We start from the raw sequence: 22,495 nt of genomic DNA, 5'->3' as shown, positions 1-22,495 counted from the left end.
GCCTCCTTTTATCCAAGTGTCGGGTTTATTTCATGCCAGACCCCGGGGCCCACACCAGCTCGAATTTAATGGTTGAGACGCTTTTCCCGTCTCGAATAATTAGACACACGTGTGCTTTAAATCACTGAGGAGGGACTTTAGAAAGGTGCATTCACACAACATATTGTTGTTCTGCAGGTGCTTCCTGTGTGGGTTCTCGCCCACAGTCCAAACAGTCAGTGGGGTCGGGTTAACAGGTGACTCTAAACTGACTAAAGGTGTGAATGTGAACTGGCCATCTGTCTGTCTCTCTCCGTCAGCTCTGCCACAGAGGTGCACCTGTCCAGGTGGACCTCCTCTTGCTCTGAGGCAGCTTGGACTTGTGCCCAGTCCGATTATTTTTCATATTTAGGTCTGCTCAGCGGAGTTTGTAACAGCGCTTTCCACTTAAAGAAATAAAGTTTGGATTTTAAAAAGTGCTGGGAGAGAGGCGTGGTTCAGGAATACTCGAGTACAAGCGGCCAACTGGTGTACATGAGTATGAGTACTCAGTTACATCCATCCACCTGTTCCACCTGGAAGTTTGTGGAGCAGCAGAACGCAGCGGTGCATGCTGGGTGATCGTGAGGCAGGGCAGCAGCAGCAGCCGGCGGACTCCACCTTCAGCACGGGCTTCACAGTCAGCCGTCCCGCTCCGACGACAGCCCGTGTGGAACCGAACCATGGACGCCAGCGGGCGGCCTCTGACGGTGAGCCCGGCTCTTTCCTTCGGGATGAGACAGTTGTTGTCACACGAAACGCTGAGCTAAGCTAAGCTAATGCTAGCTCAGCTGCTTCTTGGCTTGTTGTCGTTGGTGAAGCTAGCTGCGCAGTTAGCAGGAGCAGCTAACGTCAAACCGACTCGTTCCTGAAGGGTCCCCGGCCTGTGTTTATCTGTGTACCGCCGCTGTGTGCCAGCAGAGCCGCCCGGTAAAGTACCAGCATAGTAATCAAGCTGGCTTCAGCTTTCCACACAAGCTGACCGAGCTAGTCCCGCCGAGCTCGGGCTGCTATTAGCCGCCGAGCTGTCCTGCTAGCTTCCCTGTCGGGCTCGGGCTGGGCTCAGACAAGTCGGTTCTGCTCGGGACAAACTCTCAGCCCTCCGTCGTTTAGCCTGCTAAGCTACCTGGGAGTTTACTGAGCCTGCTACGTTAGCTTTTTAGCTGCACTTTAAGCGCTGACGTCAGACAGGTGAGACTGCTGGGGGGGGGCTCACAGTGTCAGGTGTAGAACGACTGTCAGGAGGCTGAGCGCCTGTTGAAGGTGACCCCGCTGAGTGCGCAGGTAAACCCATCTTAAACATGTTTACCTGCCCTGACGTTAACACGTCACCGTTTGTGGGGTCTGAGGGGTTAAACGGCTCGCGCTCGCCTGACTGGTCTCTCAGGACTGCATACCTGAAGTCCAGCTCAGCTCTACCAAACACAGGTAGGCTCCGCCCACCGCCGGTCACAGCACAAACACAGGCCGTCCAGGCCAGCAGGTAACCCGAGAGGGACTTCCCCTGCAGAGCTGCAGGAAGGTACCTTCATCAGAAACTCAGGTGTTTCCTTACCTGGCTGGTTGTTTCAGTCCAAACTCAGTGAAATTTTAAAGAGCTGAGGTCTGTGCTCGCTTCAGATCAGGATTTGGAAACGTGATTCAAGCACACAAATACAGTTAATGAAAAGAAATAATGACATCAGGCCCCCACACGCCAGGTGTCAGGGGTCACAGAGTCACAGGGCGAGAGAGAGAGCGCACAGCTGAAATCAGAAGTAAGACAGGAGACAGGTTACTTTAAAAATGGTGTTTGTTTTTATTTAGTGACAAAAATTTTATTATCTTATACATTTGTGAAAGCTGTGTGTGTGATCAGAACTGTGATGTCAGCAGAATAAAGTCATATAGTTTCTGACATCATCATTTTTGTTAATCACATAAATAAATAAGATTATTAGTGATGAGTCAGAGTCCTGTTTAAAGCTCGGTGCTGAACATCAGGTTGATGCTCCGTGTTGTGAGAGGCGTTTGTGTCCACGCCTGTCGACTTCTATCGTGTTCATTCAAACAACACGCTTTCATGTTCACGCTGCAGTGATGATGTGATCCCGCAGCAGTGACATCAGAGCAGGAGGGCGGGGTTTCATTTCCTCATTTCTGTCGATGATGTGTTTGTGACGGTGTGTTTCGCCGTCGCTTTGACGCCGTCTGCACTCTCGGGGCTCGTATTACTCGATGAGCTGTGACTCGAGCCTCTCGTTGGAGATCATCGGTGTTGCTGAGAGGCGTGCTCGGCTCCTCGCCGCGTGGATGAAGCGCGCTACTGTTTTTTTACTTATTTTTGAATGTTTGTCCTGTGATTCGCTGCTCACGACGTTCTCTCGCTCTTTCAGGTATAGCCCGGAGGATTCTTCGATCACCGCAGAGTCATGGAGCCAGACGTGATCCGCATGTACTCCTCCTCTCCGCCACCCATGGAGGACGGCGCTGAGGAAGAGGACGATGAGTTCGGAGATTTTGGCACCTTCTCTGGCATCCCGAACAGCATCAGCTTCTCAGAGTTTGACACTCCGACCACTTTTAACCAGACGCAGGCTCTGACCGCCACTTCGCCGCCGGAGCTGATCAACAGCAGAGGGGTGGTGGGCTTCAGCCATGGCTCCACGAATGGCGCCCGCAGCCGCAGTGATGAGCTCTCAAAGGCGAACGGTGTCGTGCTGGCGAGTGCCTCAGAAAGAACTGAGATGAAAAAGGTCCTCGCCAGCTGTGTGGACTTGACTGCGAGCGACACCGCGGATTGTAACGGCGGCGAGGTGCTCACAAACGGGTTTGATGTTCAGGGAAGTCCTTCCTCCCAGAATTCTGTCCATGATCGCATAAAAGGAACGTCCCCCGAGGACACGGGAAGTGCCGGAGGCCCGGAGGACAACTTTGCAGACTTTGCTGCTTTTTCCGATGCTGACGGACGCCTCGACCAGACGGCGAGCTCGCACTGTCCACCGGGCGTCAGCCATAATGTAGAGCAGGGACTGACTTCAGAGGACGATGTCAGGGACACAAACAGAACTGAAAACGACGCATTCTGCTCAGAGTCTCTCTGCGTCCCCGCTGAGACGCCGGACCGGCGTGCTCACATGGATGCTGACTCTCGACAAAGGGATGTGGCCTTGGCGGCAGATTGTGGCGCCTCAGAGGCCGTTTGCACTGACAAACTGTTCGCCGTGAACAGGGCGGATGTAGCTGACAGCAACGGTTCTGTAGACGGCTGCGGTGAAAAGCAGCTCCTGCCCGACACAACCGGAGACAGCGAGGCGAGGCAATCGGATGAGAAGAGCTCCGGGAACGAGACGGAGACCGAAACGGAGACGTCGTTTGGCCGTCCACTGTCCACCGACGCTCTGGAGGAGTACGGCGACGTGAGCACCACGGGCTCGGTGCCCTCGCCCCCACTCCAGGGGGAATCCGCCACACCCGCTGACGACAGCCAGATGGCCGAAGACGGCGACGAAGACTTCGGGGACTTCGGAGACGCCGGCTCTTTCGGCGCTCAAGGCTTCGCAGACTTCGATCAGTTGGAGGTTCAGCACGATCCGGTCGGATTACAGAGTTCTGCTCTGGTGCAGGAAGCTGCGACCGCCAAGGACAACGCAGAAGAAGACGACGACTTTGGCGACTTCAACTCCCCCAAATTTAACTCGGGTGAAAACGAGGGGGAGGAGGGAGGAAAGTTTGCCGACTTCCCTGTGAGCAACAGTTTTGGGAATTTCAGCTCGGCCGGTGGCGGCGAGAGCGACGCCGGGTGGAGCGCCTTCGGGGAGCAGCAGCAGGAGGAGGAAGAGGGGGCTTCATGGGCGGCGTTCAGCGCTGAGACGAGCGTCTCACTTCCTGCAGATAGCAGAGGAGTGGAAGAGGAGAAGCAGGAGGAGGAGTGGCATGAGAGTAAAGCACCTGCGGTCGGCGAAGAACCCAGCAGCACTGACAGTCAGCCGGTAAGGGACACTGGGCACACTGGGAGGACTGGGACGTGATTCTGTTTCCCATGTTTAAAATGCAGAGATACTCCAGAAACCTGTGACATCACACTGATTCAGTTAGAGCAGGATTACACGTTTCCTGTCTTAAAGGTCATGATAACGATGTGCTGTCCACAACCCAAACAGGAAGTTAATGTGAAAGCTTTAAATCTGTTCCACTTCCTCTGCTCACACCCAGCTGACTCACACACTTCCGCTGTGCAGATGTGTCGTCCACACATACGACTCTGGGCTCGGAGTTCACCGAGTTAAACAAACCCGAGCATGAAGCGCTCAGACAGGCTGCAGACCCGCGGCGCTCCGTGTCGCTTCAGCACTTTCTGCTGTGGCTGGCAGGCGAACAACACAGTAGGAGGGGCCCGCAGACCGCCGCCACCACGTACTTTGTACACTGTATCCAGGATGTCTTCATCCAGGATCTGCAATATCTGTCAAATTTAAAAAATAGTTTGCAGCTGGAACTTTTTGGGTTAAGTTCTCCTTAAGAGGATCCGTGTGAGGCTTTAGCACCGCTGTCATTAGGTTCCTCCGGATGAAGGTAGAGCTGTTTCTAAACTCTGAGCATGCTCACTCACCTGCTCCTGTGGATGTGCACAGGTGAACTCAGACTGATGATGATGAAGGATGGCAGGTTTGGGTCAGGTGGGAAGGTCGGTCAACATCTCGAATCATGCGCCTGTAGGGACAGGAAGTGATAGGAATTTAGCGTTTCTGATTCCATCATCAATATCACTGATTGATTCCTCATTGGCTCCTGTTTGAGACTCGGCAGCGTATCAAAGACTTTCTGCTGTGGGTCACATGTTTGTGCATGTTGGAGGGATTTCCCTCAGTGTTGGCTCATTACTCAAAGAAATGTCATTAATTACTCAGAGTACTTCAAAGTAACTCAGTATTTTACTTCATTACTTCTGCATTTCTCCATAAAATGTCCTGAAACTCGTTGTGTCATAATAGGGCGGCTCGATTATGGCAAAAATGATAATCTCGATTATTTGACGATATTTATTTAACAATAACAACGTGTTGAATAATGACTTTAAAAAATAATATAAAATAGTGTGCAAATACTGATAACAGTGCAAATGTTTGCAATATAAGAAATAAATGAAAAATGTAAACATCTATGTTTAGTGAGCTTTGCAGTGTTGCTCTGTGGTGCAGCTACGACACCGTAGCAAAGTTTACACACTGTGTCTACTTGATCCACGTCTGACTGAACCCATAATGTTTCCACACCACTGAAGTTTTTTACCTCTGTTCAACCAGCAGCAGTCACTCTCCTCTCCAAATAACTGCTCAGCTTTTTGAGCTTCCCTCAGGTCCTCTTAATTGTTGTGACACGTGTTCGAAACGCAGAGCGGTGCGCTCGATTTGCCACACGGAGCAGCGCGAGAGTAAAGCACGAGGGAGGGGCTGATAATCGGCTCAGTCATTTTTAATGATCGTTGAAAGCCCAGATCGTAATCGAGATTAAGATTCGATTAATTGAGCAGCCCTATGTCATCATCACAGTTTAACAACATGAGGTCACAGCCCCACACACCAACACGCTGCTCTGCGCTAAATCAAATCACCTTTATTGTCACATCACGTGTGCAGCTACACGGTACAGCACATGCGAGTGAAATTCTTGTGTGCGAGCTTCACAAGCGACAGAGGTGTGCAAAAAATACAATAACATAAAACAAGCAAAATATAAGGATGGTAATAAATATATGTACAATATAAGAGTGTATGCATTACTGGATGTGTGTACTAAATATGTTTTTCTACGTGTGTGTGTGTATTTTACATATTAAATAGAGTAAACAATAAATAAAATATACAGGTTGGTAGTTGCTAATGACACGCGTGATCGTTCTCTTAGTGTTTAGGTATGAACACAAAGCAAAGATGGAAACCAGCACGGTCGTCATGGTGATTCTACTGTAGAAACATGAACAGGTAGACTGTTGAAGTTCAGCTTTAACATCACTCTGGGCTCTCGGCTAGCTTAGCACTAGCATGCTGTCTGTGCAGGTGCTTGTGTTAGCAGCATAATGCGGTTGTTTCTTCATTATCTCGTCCTTTAGTCCAATAAAAATCAAAGTAGTGTCCACGTCCACGCAGACCGCCCCTATTTTCCTCCTCCGGCACACAAACTCAAATCAGCTGATTGAATTCCAAGGAACTGGAAGACTGGGGATTCCAGTCACGACGTGACAGCGGCTCGATAAGTTGGCCCAGAGTTTATCGACCCCTCTGTGAGTTAAACAGCAGCAAAGTGATCAAAGTTTAATATTAGAAACATGTAAAGTCAGTAAACACAACACAGACTGAAAGCTAGGGATGGGTATCGTTTAGGTTTTATCCGATACCGGTGCCAAACCGGTACTTTTGACACGGTGCTTAAACGGTCTGGTTACTGCTGTTTATGACAGAACCGGTGCCATGATACCGGTACCCATCCCTACTGAAAGCAGCGAGAAGTGTCTGCAGGGAAGTCATTCAGACTGTCAGTTTATCAGCACAGACAGATGTTTATTGTCCATTTCTGAGGGACTTAAATCCACAGCAGCCGTTACATAATAACAACGAAACCATTAAAAACCTGCAAACTGGTATGACAGTGTGAATAAGGCCAGTCTCACTGTGGGCTCGTACAGCACGAAGTTAAAGCAGATATGAACCAGCAGCTCTGCCCTTTGGACTCTTTGCACCATCACCTTCACCTGAGGGTGAAGCGCCCCTTTAACTGTAGTCAGGCCCAGACTGTGAAGTTGAGTCTGACGCTGCCATCTCTCTGCAGGCATCGCTGTTCAGCCGTGTGGAGAAGCTGTTCCAGGTGAGCTTCCCTCAGAGCGCCACCCGACTGCTGGAGGACCAGGTGGTGTCCCTGAAGGCTGTCCTGGAGCCTCCTGAGGACAGACGCCCCGGAGCTGAGGAGGGGGAGGAGAAGAAATCGTCATGCAAGAGGTGAGGGTCTCCTCAGCGAACCTCCTGGTTATGAGTGATCCATAGGTGTTTCCGTACCCGCTCCATTAAGAGCTGCTCCCACTCATGAACCCTGTTTTTGACTCCGCTGCGTCTGATTGGCTGCCACAGGTCCGTGTACGGTGGCGTGTGGACGCAGCTTCAGGACATCCACGAGGCGTTCGGCCTCAGATACCAGTGGGGCGGCTCCCACTGCAACAAAGCACTGCTCTGCTGCCTCGGCATCGACACCAGAAACATCGTGAGTACACGCTGCTCCCCTCTGAATGCGTCGTCTCCTAGCCCCGCCCAGATACTCTTCAACATAGACTGTAGATAAAAGATGGTTCCTGGTCATTTGTTGGTATGACTAAAGGCGTTCCTGCTGAGGCGGCAGCTGCGCTCGAGGTTTGAATCCTAATCGGTCTGATTTCCATGTTTCAGCTGTTCACAGGACAGAAGAAGCAGCCGGTCATCGTGCCCATGTACGCCGCCGGCCTGGTGAGTGCATCCAACAGACTCTATTTACAGCGACATAAAGTCAGGTTTACTCATGCAGCACGTTTAAGATGTTACTAACAGCTAAATTAAAGCCGCAGGTAAATAAAGATGAGCGCTCAGCTCCACAGTGACTGTGAAGGATCAGCTGTTGATCAGCTGATGTAAGCAGGGGAGGGAGGGGGACAGAAAACTGCTTCCTGCTTGATTTCAGGACAAGATGAAGATCTTTAAGTTTTGGGAACTTGAGAACAGGAACAGTGGTGATACAGACAGTTTCATTACGGCAGGAACATCAGTTATTCTCATTTCTAGCTGTGAAACGCTGACAGGTACGTGCGTTTGGGAACTTCAGATGTGACGCAGGATGAAGTTGATACCTTGACCTAAAAGTCAGAGGTCAAGTTTTCTGAAAATCTCGTGACTGCAGTAAATGAAACATCACAGACTTTCACATTTGTACCATCCATGCATCTACGAGGAGGCCGCCAGGCAGCGCTGCAGGCTGTTTAAACGCGTTTGTCATTTGAGGTGTGTGTGTGTGTGTGTGTGTGTGTGTGTGTGTGTTTGTGTGTGTGTGTGTGTGTGTGCGTGCGTGCGTGCGTGCGTGCGTGCGTGCGTGCGTGCGTGTGTGTGTGTGTGTGTGTAGGGGATGCTGGAGCCAACCAAAGAGCCCGTGAAGCCCGTCTCTGCTGCAGAGATGATCGCCTCAATCGCGCAGGCGCCGCCGCTGGTACCTGAGAAAAGCTCCTGTCCTACAGACTCGGTCCAGGTGAGACGGGGAGGCGGGCCGACAGGTGACCTCCGAGCAGGATTCAAATACAATGTGATTGGCTGATAGTGAGAAACGCTGACTGCCACAGTTTGAATCTTTGTTTTTGACTTTTTGACGTCGTTTCCTCCAAGCGATGACAGGTGAAGTCCTCGCCGTCACGAGGGCGAACAACAGCTGTGACATATGTAACATGAGGAATTAACCCTGACACCATTCCCACGTGTGGGCGTGTCCTTGTGTTTAAACATGATTCTCACACACACCTGGTACATGACTGACCTGCTGCCTCTCCTCCTGCAGGAGGCACTCCCACCCGTCCAGTTCGACTGGAGCAGCAGTGGCCTTACCAACCCGCTTGATGGTAGGTGACCCCGCTGCCTCTGCCGCACTGACTCCTCCTCCTCCCGCTCACAGCTCTTCTCTTCTTCCACTTCCTCTATTTATTGTAGTGTTTCCTGTTAGCTGCTTCAGTTTGTACTTCACAGCCAATCACACACCAGGAGGCGATCTGTGTATAAAACAACCATCAGTCACTTCCTGTTTCCTGACTGAGTCGCTGTGGCCCACAGTCACAGATGTCAGAGGGCGCCCAATGATGCCATGTCTTTGTTGGTGAACCGTCCCCTCACTCTTATTTTGAAAGTTCATTCGCTTCCTTGCGTCAGCCATCAGTGACGCTCGCTGAAGTCTGAAAACTCCATAAGAGGCTGACTGCGGCGCTGTGCTGCTGTGTCATGTGTTCATAACGTGTGGTCTACCAGTGTGTGCTGCGTCATCGCTCTGCGGGGGCGGTGTGCCACCTGACCTGCGCGTATGTGTTCAGGTCACCTCGTAGGGTTCCAGAGCGGTTTGCAGTCCCTGAAGCATCAGTAACTCAGCAGGCTGGAGCTGCTGTGGTTTCAGAGGAAAACTGAAGGCTCCGCCTCCCATTCTAATTTTAAATACTTTAGGACCAACAAGCCTGCAGTGTGAGAGCGAAGTGCTCTGATTGGATAACACGGTCCTAAATGCTCCTCCCACCTGCTACAGTCCAAACGTCGTGGGCTTCAGTGAAGCGGTGCACTGAGCATGTGCAGACTGTGAGAAATCTGCTGCATGTGGAAACGATCGTCTCCGGTTTCTCTCACTGACTCTGCTGCATGTGTCTCTCTCTCTCTCTGACTGTGTGCGTTAACCTCGCTCGCCCGGCTCTGCAGCCAGCGGAGGCTCGTCTCTCTTAAACCTGGACTTCTTTGGTCCTGTGGAGGACTCAGGCTCCAGCAGCTCACCCTCCATCCCAGGTCAGCTCCAGCATCCTCCTCCTTTGAATTAACCTCCATCTGCTCCTCTCACTCACCGCACTCTCGTGCTTCCTGACCGGGTCACATGACCATCCCGAGGTTTGATCCTGGTGCTAATTTTAATGTCATTTTAGTCACGTGACTGCTTCCCAGCTCAGATTTTTAAAATCATGAATGATGTCCTGACTGATGCTGGTGTGTGGGGTGGTCGGCACAGGAAGGTCGGTATGAGGTCATGTGACTGTCCCGCAGGCAGCAGAAAGCGAGGCGGGTCCGCCGGGTGCTCACCATTTAAGCACACGCTGATCTCAGAACGGATCGCTGCGGCGGACACGCCTCACAGCTGCTCCAGTCCTTCAGTTTCTCTTTTAATCACGCCAAGCACAACCGTTTTTGTGCAGGTGCGAACCTCCGAGGAGGAAGCTCCCGGCTCGCCTCCTCCGAGTTTCTCACTGTTGGATTGTTGGTGAAGTTTAAGCTCCGCCTCCCTGATCTTTCTTCTGCATTTCAGGCGTCGACCCCGAGCTATTCGAACTGACCACCGCCAAGCTGGACTCGGGCAGCTCCGGGAGCCGCATGGCCGACGCCTTCGCCCGCCTGATGTCCACCGTGGAGAAGACCAGCACCTCCACCAGGTCAGAGGTCAAAGCGCTTCTGGTTTGTCCCCAATTTCCTGTGAAAGCATGAAATCAGGATCGGCTGCAGGTGGAACTCCTGAGGAATGACCTCACAGCTGACGCTCAACTATGATTGGCTATGGCTAAATATAAGTGGAATAACAATTTAAAGTACTGTGGTGAATTTTGGCGTGAATCTGTGAGCGCTCCGGTGTGGATCCACATTCAGCAGACGTCCACCTGACAGCTCAGGCCTGTGTGTGCGTGCGTGTGCGCGCACGCGTGTGTGTGTGTGTGTGTGTGCGCGTGTGTGCGTGTGTGTGTGTGTGTGTGCGCGTGCGTGCGTGCGTGTGTGTGTGTGTGTGCGCGTGTGTGTGTGTGTGTGCGCGTGTGTGCGTGCGTGTGTGTGCGCACGCTGCTGTGTGTCAGACATGCAGGTCATTCACACTCAGCTGATCTGGGTGCAGTTTGTAACAGTTTGTGTCAGTGGCACACTGATGATGTCATCAACTACAAATGTTATGTTCATGCGTTTAAAAAACTGGTCACTTCCTGTTTGGCAGGAAGCCGAGGAAAGATGAGAATCTGAGCGAGGAGGCGGCCAAAGTGATTGCGGCGCTGCCCGACCTGTCCTTCATGCAGGCCAAGGTGCTGATGTTTCCCGCCACGCTGACGCCGCTCGGGTCACACGCCACGCCAGACTGAAGCCCCGGCCACGCCTCCAGACATCACCTGCTCACTCTGCTGGCCCCGCCCATTTTATCAAGCTCTTGTTTTTTTTAATTAAGTTAGCTTTTTGTTGATTTTCAGTTATTTCTCTGGATAAAGTGAAGCTTTTCTCATTATTTGGTGGGGCACGGCGTGGAGGAGGGGCAGCACGTGGTAAAGCTGACAGGAAGTGGGATTTGTGCGTTCAGGCCGTGTCGGGTGTGTGTGTGTGTTGTTGTCGTGTGTGTAAATAATCAGGGATTCAATGTTTTTGTTTTTTTTTTGTTTTTAAATGGGCTCCTTGATTCCTGCTGATTTTACACGTGTGGGGGCGGAGCTTGAAGGAAGCTGAATCAAACTGAAGTGGAAGTTTCTGTGAATTCATACATTTATATACGTATATATAAAATCTGAATCTATTTATGGACTTGAAACCACACTGCCTGCAGAATCCCGCCGAGTGTTTCGTCCCCTCGTCTTCGTTCGTCCTTCAGTTTTAATCTGTTTGTTTTTTTTCCGTGAAGCTTTTTAAAATAATCCTGTACACCCTCGCTCGTCTGTTTTTGTTCTTCACGCCGGCGCGTCTGCCATCAGACGTTCCGGTTGTTACTTTGTTTAAAAACGGGACGATCGGTTTCGAGCGTCGGCGAGCTGAAGGCCGCTCGCATCGAAGGGGAATGAAGGGACCAACGGCTGCTTCCATCGGTCTGTTTTCTGTTGCTCATACTACTGTCGGCCGAGCCTGGAGGATTTTGCACATTGTAAAGATGAAATGGATGTAATCATAGTTCACTGTGGCTTTAGACTGTGTGCAGTTAAACTATGGACTGTAAATGTACGGGGAGTTCCTATGGGACACGGAATCAGTGGGAGAGCCTGTGGGAGGTTATCATGCATGCCCAGGTTCTTTCAGACCACTGTGTAAATTTGACTTTTAGTGTACACAACAAATTAAACTAATTTAAGAGAAAAGCTGCTGCCTCGCCTCCTTTGTGCTCCTCCTCTGTTTGTTTGGTGTGAAGTTGCTGTTTAAGGGTTCAGCTCGGGGCAGATCCAGAGGCACAAAAGCAGCTGATTTATTCAACTTCTCAATTCAGTTTCATTTATAGATGTCAAATCACAACAACAGTCTCCTCAAGGTGCTCAATGCTGTAAGGTAAAGAAAATGATGCAGAGAAGAAACCAACAATTATATGATCCCGTCTGTCTCCTGAATCCAAACTGGAAGCTGGTTCCACAGAAGAGGGGCCTGAAAACTGAAGGCTCTGCCTCCCATTCTACTTTTAAATACTCTAGGAACAACAAGTAGGCCTGCAGAGCGAGAGCGAAGTGCTCTAATAGGGTGATATGGTACTACAAGGTCATTAAGATAAGATGGGGCCTGATTATTTAAGACCTTGTATGTGAGGAGCAGGATTTTGAATTCTGGATTTAACAGGAAGCCAAAACAGGAGAAATCTGCTCTCTCTTTCTAGTCCCTGTCAGGACTCTTGCTGCAGCATTTTGGATCAGCTGAAGGCTTTCAGGGAGTTTTTAGGACTTCCTGATAATAATGAAGAAAGAACTCGGCAGGCCTACTGAACATGCCAGTCTCTGCTCTACATATGAGGACACTGATTTTAAATTATCAGTGACATTAATGACGTTTTACTTTGACTCTCAGTTCCCGTGTGACACAAAGCAGTTATGCATCTGTGTGCGTGATGACCAAAGAGTTTGAGATTATGAGGTGCTGCCAGCAATGCACTCAGGGAGGTAGGTGCTGTCAGCACGTCCAGTCAGCATCAGCACTGGATCTTTATTCTTCTCTCAAAGAGGAACTCTTTCACACATGCTCAGAAGATTCGGGTTCTGTTTGGCTCTACCTTCACATGTGAACAAACATTGTCAGTGATCGAGTTTAACAACACACAGTCTCTCAGTGACAGTGAAGCTGACTTTAATGCACTTTTTCAGGATTTCTCTCACTGAACAAGAAAAAGAACAGAAACACTTCAGTTCAAGTTAAAAGTCTCTGAAATTTTGCGAATTTTATTTTGTTTTGAGAAATGGTAATTACATAGTTGTAAAGTGTCAGTGTCACTATCCAGCAGCACTTTAACAGATTAAAAGAATATTGAGCAGAACTGAGTTCAGCTTTTTACTGTGTCTCTCCACATCAGCCCCGTCTAATGTGGCCCCCTGGGAACATTAAGTTGGTCATCCTGATACAGACAAACATAATCTAAATGAACTGATAACTAACAAGAAATGTACATCTTTACAGAGTTCTTCACTCAGACGGAAACTACACCCAAAATCCTCATGCTTGTCTCGCCACTCATCACCAGGGCTGGGTCGTCTAAAGAACGAATGTATCACACATCAACACAGCAACGTATACCTGGCAAAAACTGCCAATAAAATATAATAGCGCACGTTAAAAATATATGTATACGTTTTAAGTATAACACGTCATCTTGTTTGTGTGTCTTGACGACGTGTAAACGCCCATCTTCACAGAACTACATTACTCATGATTCCAATCTGCGGCGTTTCCGGGTAGGTAGTGAGACAGCCATATTTGATTCGATTATGCTGTTCTGGCTGCGACGGGCAGTTTAGCCACTCCATCAGAAAAAACGGTGTTTTTTCTTCACTGCGAGGCCAGTTACAGATTAATCCGCGACGACCTGCAGCTGAATCCACCGCAGTGACGGTTCTGAGCCTGTAGTCAACGATGAATCCTGAATAGTAAGTGTCAGTTTGATGTCGGCTGTGACCGTTCCGGCGGAGTTGGAAGATTAGCCGAGGAGCTATGCTAAGCTAAGCTAATGAAAGCGCAAGCTAGCCGGGCGGACTGAAGATGACCGTCCACTGCTTTGTCTCTCAGTTCCGTTAACGGGCTGTGAACGCAGCGTAGACCGAGTGACAGCGCTCAGATATAACACCAAAGGGCCGCCTAATGGCACGGTTGTCCGGGCTCCGTGCGCCTGAACCGGCGGATTTTTCGATTTCGCTAACAGTTTGTCAGAGACGCTAGCCACTAGCATGCTAACAGCAGCTACGTAGCTTAACGGTCAGGGTGTGTTATTGACCCACAGGCTCGGCTCACTCGGTTCGATTCCAGTGTCAGGCCCGGGGTTCGGGTTTCAGCTCCGTCAGTGAACCCGAACCGGGCTGGGTGTGACGTATGCGCCGCAAACGGGAAGTCTGCCCGTTATTGGGTAATATGTTGTTACTTCATTGCAGTTGACACCAACGAACAGCTGATCCATCAGATAATCGATTAACCAATCGGGCGTTTAGCCCCCACGGTGTACTTTAACCAGAATCCACAGTACTTTGATCGTTTAGTCAAGTCAAAGGGCTGCTGAACATTATCACACATTAAGATACACAAAGCCTGTTTACTTAAAGTATGAACAGGAGTTTCAGCGTTCCTGCTGTGTTCATGTGTGTGTGAGGTACAGGACACACACACACAGGCTTCGTTCATCCTGTGTTACTGCAGCTGAAACATCATCATTGTCGCTTCTGTGTATATATACAGCTTATAACTTAATAACAGACTTCTGCTGTCAGCATATCAAATATTTGAGTAACAAATAAAGTCAAAACAGAACAATTAAATATTCTGTGTTATAGCAGGTAATGTAGTAATAATGGGAGATTATTAACAGAATAATATGAGTATTAATGTTGATGACTGATTATGATTATGATGTCACTCCTTGTTTTTAATCAAAGTCAACATCTGACTCGTTATCGTTAATTGAACAAAGTCTGTTCAGACACGTTCTTCCAAACTGTGTCACTAAAGTGTCTGCAGGTAAAAACACCTGTTAGTCCCGAGGAACACCTTATCTTGCCTCAAGTGCTTTCGTGTGTGTGTGTGTGTGTGTGTGTGTGTGTGTGTGTGTGTGTGTGTGTGAGAAGCCCCGCCCACAGTAAAAGTCCAGCACGGAAGCAGCTGTGTGTTGTTGGACTTGTTTTCTTTAAAGGAGCATGCACACCAAACACACACTCATAAAGACCGGCAGCAGTGTGACGCGTGTGTGTAATGATGATGTTTTCTGTCTTCACAGTGACTATTTATTCAAACTGCTCCTGATCGGGGACTCTGGGGTTGGAAAGTCGTGTCTCCTGCTCCGGTTTGCAGTGAGTGTTTCTGACACAATGTTGTCATGGTAAACTGCATTTTGTAGCACAGATTCACCTGTGTGTGTGTGTGTGTGTGTGTGTGTGTGTGTGTGTGTGTGTGTGTGTGTGTGTGTGTGTGTGTGTGTGAGAGCAGGATGACACGTACACAGAGAGCTACATCAGCACCATTGGCGTGGATTTCAAGATCAGGACTATCGAGCTGGACGGGAAGACCATAAAGCTGCAGATTGTAAGCACACGATTGGTCACACGCGGTGATGATGTCACTCTGCTCTGACTGACGCTCTGCTTTTCCTCCTCAGTGGGACACGGCGGGTCAGGAGCGCTTTCGCACCATCACGTCCAGTTACTACAGAGGAGCTCACGGCATCATTGTGGTTTATGATGTGACGGACCAGGTGAGTGCCGACGGCGCTCAAAGCGTGACGTGTGTGGTGTGCAGCAGGGCTCAACGTGGCTGATGACCCGGGACAGCTGCTCACGGTGTCGGTACCTGACAGCAGCCCTAAAACTCAGCATGCACTCACTCACTTTAAAGCTTGTTATGTTTTCTGATACACGGTTATAAGATCTACATATTAATCTGTGGCAGTCAGCACCGCCGCCTCACAACAGGAAGGCTCCAGCTGGTGCTTCCTGCGTGGATTCTGTGTTTGTTCTCCGGCTCCCTCCCGCAGTCCAAACACATGATAAAAACAGTCTGAAGGCTCGGTGGTAATAACAGAAGCTCAACTAGCGGCGCTGATGAAGGAAATACAAACAGTTCGATTCTGACCCGTAACATCTGCTCAGATGCAGGAAGTGCTCATCAGCAGCATGTTTTCCATAAGCTGCTGATGGTTTCAGCGACAGAGACGTCTGTGAGTCTCCAACAGGTCCAGTCAGTCATTGATGAGCAGGGTGGGGGGGGGCACCCTGAACGAGGGATGAGCTGCTTCTCACATGTCCAGCTTACCAAAATAAAAGCCTTGTTCAGAAGCTAACTGAGGGCCAGGATCTAGATGTTTTATGTCGTTTTTGCACTTCCTGCTCACTTGTCTTGATATTGATTATTTTTGTTAATTTCATCTGTTCCGTAGTGGAAAATGGCCAGTGCTCTTATTTTGAAAGTTCAGTCTTCAGACCCTTCCCATCTCGTGTTCATTGGCCAGTAGATGTTCAGCTTCGCTCGCTGCTCAAACACAGCGACTGAAGAGCAGCGAGAAAACCGGCCGGACAAGTTCAGACACACAATGCAGCCTGACACAGGAACACGCCCTGCAGCAGCCTCGCTGAGCGAGCAGCCGACCTGACGTGTTTCTGTTCTGTTGGACGGCTCCCATCATGCGGGACAGACCCAATGTTAAACTTGCTGTTTAATGTCAGACACACAGATTCACAAAGGTGTGCAGGGAGGAGGAGGATTGGTTACTGCCTGCACCGTATGTACAGGAGCATGCACGCACTCTGAACACACGCAGGAAGTGAGGTGGGGTCAGGGAGGGGCTGTCTGTTGGGTATTTGGCATAATTGTGTATGAAACTGTGAAATGAGTGGAGTAAACACCGCCCCCTGCAGGCGGCTGTCGGCAGTGTGAAAAGCTCTGTGTTCACGTCTCTGTCCTCAGGAGTCCTTCAACAACGTCAAACAGTGGCTACAGGAGATCGACCGCTACGCCAGCGAGAACGTCAACAAGCTGCTAGTAGGCAACAAGTGTGACCTCACAACGAAGAAGGTCGTGGACTACACCACAGCTAAGGTAAGAGGTCACAGTCTTCCATCAGTGGGCGACAGAAGCACTCGGCGTCCGTAGGTCAGTTAGGATAGAAGGGACTGTTCTGGGGTCAGCCATCAGCACGCTGTCGCCACGTGTCAGGAAGTAGAAAACATGAGTAAGTGGATGCAGATGCAGAGTCAGCACAAGAGGAGGAAGCTGCTGCGCTGACACTCGCTGTGCCATCAGGCCTGTGCTGAGAGTTCCTCCACCTTTGACCTCTGATAATGAAGATTATGGAGTTATATTTATGTCAAAGGCGGCGCGTGACGGAGAAAAAACACGGATCCTCCTCGCAGTTACACTCCACACACGTGACACACGTCAGCCCCTGGGTAAACCCGGCCGTTTGTCACTACTTTGGATTTGACCTCTTTGACCTCCACATTTCACCTTGTTTGTTGTCACCGTTTTCAGCACAAACGGTTCCTTTGGACACACGGAGTCAGCACAACTGATCTAAGGTCAGGCTGGAAACATCAAATCAGAGCAGAAAAAAGTTATATTTTACTGTAACAACCACAAACATTAACGAATCATTTTCATAACTTGAAGTACAAATAGAAATTGTACATTTTAAAACCCATACACACGTTTTGTAAACAACAGTTTGTTGCTATTTACTTAAAACTGCAGCCGAGGCGTTTTTCCAAACTATTTACAGAACAATCAGCTGTTCTGCATCAAAGTCACACAAATGATTTTTAATTTTTACTTTCTGTCCGTTGTAAGATAAAGGAGAACGTCACAGCCTGATACCTGCAGGCCTGAGGGTGACATTCAGCATTGTTCTGACACACAACAGAACTACACACTCCAAACACGCCAAATCGCTCACATCTTAAAACTCTCTTTCGCTCGCTCCTTCTCGCCGCTGTCACTCTTAAAACTTCCCAGTCTTCCTAAACAACCAAGCGCCATGTTGCCATATCATTGATTTAAATTGGTTTTTATTTTTCCACAAATAGGAAAGCGTGGAGTTGTTTGGCTTTTGCTTGAAAGCAGCGAGCGCTCTCGACCGCCGTCCTTAGAAGACGCTGTTTTTACCGTTTCTTCCCTCCGCAAACACGACGATGGTGTTGGAAATGCTGAGCTGGCAGCAGATCACTTACTCCAGGAACCAGACGATTCATCTGTTTTTTGATTGGCACAGAAACAGTATCAAGTATAGCTTTGGTCCAAACAGACAGACAACAGCACGTACGCGCTTCAGACGGCGCCTGCACCTGTACACGGCTCTGCAGCATGAGAGCGACCCACTTCAGCTCTCGGTGGTCCCACTCGTGGCTGCTGAGCTCTACACCTGTGACTCATGAATCTGTGTCTGATGAATTGAACTGTTTGCGGGTTTTGCGACTTCCTGAGAACGCGTCAGTTTAAAAGCCGCAGTAACCCGTGTTCCAGCTGTGCGACGGGCAAATGGGGTCTGAGGGGACTGAGTCACTGCGGGAGCCTCTGCTGGACGTCAGAGGAACTGCAGCTGTTTTTCAAATCAAATCACTTTTATTGTCACATCACATGTGCAGGTACATTGGTACAGCACATGTGAGGGAAATTCTTGTGTGCGAGCTTCACAAGCAACAGAGTTGTGCAAAATACAAGAATGGCTACATCTGAAACTAATAAATATATGTACAATATATAATAGTATATGCATTTCTGGATGTGTATACTAAATATTTTTCTGTGTGTGTGTGTGTGTGTGTGTGTGTGTGTGTGTGTGTGTGTGTGTGTGTGTACACATATTTTACAAATAAACAATAAATAAAATATATAAAAATATGTGTTTGATGTGAAGCGATCCACTCACAGTGTGCCCCTCCTCCCTCTGTAGGAGTTTGCAGATAACCTGGGGATCCCCTTCTTGGAGACGAGCGCCAAGAGCGCCACCAACGTGGAGCAGGCCTTCATGACCATGGCGGCCGAGATCAAGAAGCGGATGGGCCCGGGCGCCACGGCCGGCGCCGCCGAGAAGTCCAACGTCAAGATCCAGAGCAAGCCAGTCAACACCTCGTCTGGGGGCTGCTGCTGAGGCCCGAAACCGCCACACGCCGAACCCGCCCCTCCCCCGAGTCTCAATGTAACCATGGCAACCACAGAGTGTGAGAGAGAGAGAGAATGAGACAGCACGAGTGAGAGAGAGACTGAGTGGTTTGTAATTGTGTGTGCAGCTCCACCAGGCCCCACCCCTTTGTCAAAGACCCCGCCCTCGCCCCCACCCACACCGGGCTTTCTTCTAATTTCCTAAAAGTAAAGCAACGTGTCCCATTTTTAACAGTGAAGCCCCGCCCCCGTCTCCTCTCACAGCTCGAGTTATTCGGCCCGCCCAGTGAAGCACATGCTTAAACCAGCATCATGCATGCCCCGCCCCCGCCCCGCCCCCACTGATCCAACTTCACAGGGCCGCCCTGAAAATGCCGTGCCTTCAGGCCGCAGACCCTCGTCACATTCTTGCCTTCGGCGCTCTCGTGTTGTTGGCTGAGAACTCCACCCCCCCCTAACATTCCTGTACGCGCCCATAAGCATGTGCTGCATCTGGACGGGTTCCTTCGCCCATGTTTCTCCACCTACAGCACAACCACGCCCGGAGAAGAGCCCTGCTGAAGAAGAAGCTCCAAACTGTACATATTTATACATACATGTATGATCTGCAGAGTAGAGCAGCGGCGGCGACGCGCTGCACGTAGAAATCTCAGCACGTGATTTGTGGCTGCGGACGTGACGTTTTTGTGGCACAAATTCAAATATTAAACCATGAAGGAGATCTTTGATAACTGCTCGTGCTCCTGCTGTCTTTCTTTACTTCCTGTCAGACCTCACACCTGGGCACGCCCAGCGCTCACTTTATTAGGCTTCAGGCCGCTTAAACTAAACCAGAAACAAATGAAGGTAAAACCACCTTAATGTCATTCAACGTTGTCATGGTAACTGGTGCTGCACATGTGACCTGCACTGGAGCAGGCTAGAGGGCAGCACCTGGTTACCAATCAGATCTCAAGAAGCTTCCTGTGCGAGCAGACGGAGGGTCTGAAGTTAGCTCGAGTGTCAGAAACCACACGTACGTATCGTACGCAGGCTCCCGCGACCCTCAGTGTTACACTACACAACATAAATGTCGCACATAAACTACAGTTTTTATTAAAGGGTCATAAACAGGAAGTTCCTGTCGAAATAAAGTGTCACACGTAATGCTTTAACAATGCTTCCTGTTCATAAAATGTCTGGCAAGACGTACCTCAGGCCCTGCACGAGGGCAGAGACGGGAGCAGGCACCACAGGCTGAACCTGGTCTGCTGGTCCTGTGGTTACAGCCGTGCACACCGCTCGCAGAGTCAGAAGAACATCCGGCAAACCTCAGCGTGCCATCACTGAGCGAGGCGACAGCGCCTCCAACAGGACGGGCGCTCGATGCCCCAAACCTCTGCTACAGAGTCTGCGTGTACGAACACTGGGGGACGAGAGGAGGAGCACATCCAGGTGCTGCTGCAGGTTCCCTCCAAATCCGTACGTCCCCACAGCCAAACGGCTGCAAGACGGTGAAAACATTTAAGTTGCAGCAAAGTAAAAACTCTTTCTGCTTTTTAAGTTTTTCTTAAAGATGGAATAGAAAGTAATCTTCCTCCACAAAGACCTTAAACTCTGAGCTCTAAAGGCTTCTGTGGCACTCTCAGACCTCCGTACCTCAGCTCTGTCCTGTTCCTGGTCTTTATTACACTCTAGTTGAAGGTTTTGAATTTTGTGTCACTTCCTGTCTCTGATTATTTCAAACACAAAAAATGCAAAATCCATAAAAAGATGAAGACAGGACAACCAGGACCAGGTGATCCAGGTGAGCGCTCAGCCTCCAGTGATGATCCTGAGCTGATAACCAATCACTGATCAGTCCTCGTATATCGTCGACTGGATGATTAGAAACGATCAGCTGTGATTTCAGAGATTTTAAAAAGTTCTGCCCACTCTGAGGGTCAGTCAGCTGGTGCAGGTGCAGCAGGAGGGGAGGAGTCAGAGAGCAGGTGGGGTTACCATGGTAACCGAGTTCCCTCAGCTGAGGACGAACAAACTTTTACACAAACCTGGCTTCTGTAAAGAAAAAACTAAAAGGATTTTTTGGATAAACTACAAATATTCTTGAATGTTCAGTCTTAGAGCTGTTGACACTTCTGCGGGGTTGGCAACAGTACAGACGTCCTGCACAGCAGCCTTTAAATAACCGTTACTCTGCCTCAGTTTGTTTATCCGCAGCTTTATGAACAAACATAATGTGACACGTACAGATTTCACAACAACTTCCACGTGAGCTTTAAATGAGCGTCCTTCCTTTAACTCTAAGCTCTCCTCTTCCTCTCCTGTCCTCTCTCATGTTTGTCCATCTCTGAGTGAACTTTGCTCTGTCTGGTCTCTCCCTGTGAAATAAGCAGCTGGACCTTTAGCTGCAACACACTGAGACAAAGTTTGTGATGTTTGTAGAAACGCCACATTTCAAATTACCTGCCACATGTTGCCTTTATGCTCGCTCCTCTTCTGCAGGGCTAGCTAGATGCTAAAGTACCCAACCCACAGACACCTGCAGAATCAGCTGAATATTATGGACACTGTCCGAGCCTTTCCAATGAAGCTCACGTGGATTTGGTCCATCCGAATATTTCAGGAACTTCAACCGTGTCTTCAGCTGAGCTCCGCTCCTGAGGAGCAGCCCAAGCTTCGCTAAAAGGAATTTGTAATTGATGTTTTTGTGTAAAACTGATGACCGAGGGGAGCTGAAGCATTTCAATATTCCTGCTAAAAGGAATTTTTACTGCACATCTCACGTGGTCAGGTGGGAAGTTTTTCATATTTCATAAAGGAAAGATGTTTGCACACACGGAAACTGTTCCCAGAGAAACCGTACGAAAGGATTTTCGGGGACTTCTTGACTGTAAGCGTTCATCTGCTCACAGCGTGCTCACGCACAGGCTGATGCTTTAGGCCACTCCCACAACCTGACAGACGCACAGACTGACCATCCGAGTGGTTTCCTTTCATTTCCAGATGACATTTGTGTTTATTCATCTCCTCAGCTCACTCACATAATAGAAACAATAAAAAAATAGAACTGAAAATGTACATCATACACCTGATACATAGATTTATATAGAATCTTTTTGTGTTTTTGTTTTTTTACATAGGTACAAATGTGAATTATATATAAAAAGACAAACTTATGAATTCACCTTATATTCTTTACACATGATTGAGGGAAACGTACATCAGGACAGGATGAAGAGGAGGCTTCAGGCACTTTCCTTTAACAAACAAAGACACTGCTTTCAGTTCACCTTCCTCGCCACAGACAGGAAAACACACGAGGGACACGTCAGCAGAGACGCAGGTCGGACAGACGGGCGATCCTGCTGAGCGGCGGCGGCGGCGGCGTGGGATCTTACAGGCTGATCGTATGTTTCACGTCACGGACGACAGCTACACGTCTTCTATAAAAATGAAGCTCATAATGAAATCGTTTATATTACAGGTCAGTTTTATAAAATAGACTTTTACTGTTTCACACCTGCTGTTCATATTTATTACTGGATGACGTCACAAGACTGTAATACTGCTCTCAGCCTACAGGTGGCACCGTTTAGATTCTGACGTCAGCCGTAAACTAAAATAGAGTCCGCTGGACATCACCGGGTCATGATGTCAGCAGACAGTAAGAGCGTGTGGGAGGGGCCAACGTGACCCATGCACAGAGC

The 22,495-nt window shown here is 49.3% G+C and overlaps 2 protein-coding genes across 3 annotated transcripts; both read left to right on the top strand.

Moving 5' to 3' along the window:
* The first annotated feature begins 310 nt into the window (after window positions 1-310).
* aftpha (aftiphilin a) lies at window positions 311-11,839 on the top strand. 2 transcript variants are annotated; one of them, XM_085408185.1, is made up of 10 exons: window positions 311-728; window positions 2,394-3,989; window positions 6,826-6,992; window positions 7,122-7,251; window positions 7,434-7,490; window positions 8,137-8,259; window positions 8,563-8,623; window positions 9,459-9,542; window positions 10,054-10,177; window positions 10,723-11,839. In XM_085408185.1, exons 2-10 carry the CDS (start codon window positions 2,430-2,432, stop codon window positions 10,862-10,864), a joined length of 2,448 nt encoding a protein of 815 aa, XP_085264311.1. In that variant the 5' UTR covers window positions 311-728; window positions 2,394-2,429; the 3' UTR covers window positions 10,865-11,839. The 2 variants fall into 2 exon arrangements, with proteins under 2 accessions (XP_085264311.1, XP_085264312.1); XM_085408186.1 differs by lacking the exon at window positions 9,459-9,542 and having other exon boundaries at window positions 315-728.
* Window positions 11,840-13,442: 1,603 nt separating this feature from the next.
* LOC146668930 (ras-related protein Rab-1A) lies at window positions 13,443-18,996 on the top strand. The gene is made up of 6 exons (XM_085408242.1): window positions 13,443-13,600; window positions 14,935-15,007; window positions 15,144-15,239; window positions 15,313-15,408; window positions 16,617-16,748; window positions 18,598-18,996. The coding sequence occupies exons 1-6, from the start codon at window positions 13,587-13,589 to the stop codon at window positions 18,793-18,795; spliced, it is 609 nt and encodes a 202-aa protein (XP_085264368.1). The 5' UTR covers window positions 13,443-13,586; the 3' UTR covers window positions 18,796-18,996.
* Window positions 18,997-22,495: the final 3,499 nt, after the last annotated feature.

The sequence above is a fragment of the Rhamphochromis longiceps genome, linkage group LG6, assembly GCF_057381845.1.
Source record: "Rhamphochromis longiceps isolate RC_006_pf linkage group LG6, R_longiceps_female_GT1.1, whole genome shotgun sequence".
NCBI classification, from domain to species: Eukaryota; Metazoa; Chordata; class Actinopteri; order Cichliformes; family Cichlidae; genus Rhamphochromis; species Rhamphochromis longiceps.
Note: the sequence above shows the minus strand (reverse complement) of the source record. Positions and strands in the feature narration are given on the sequence as shown.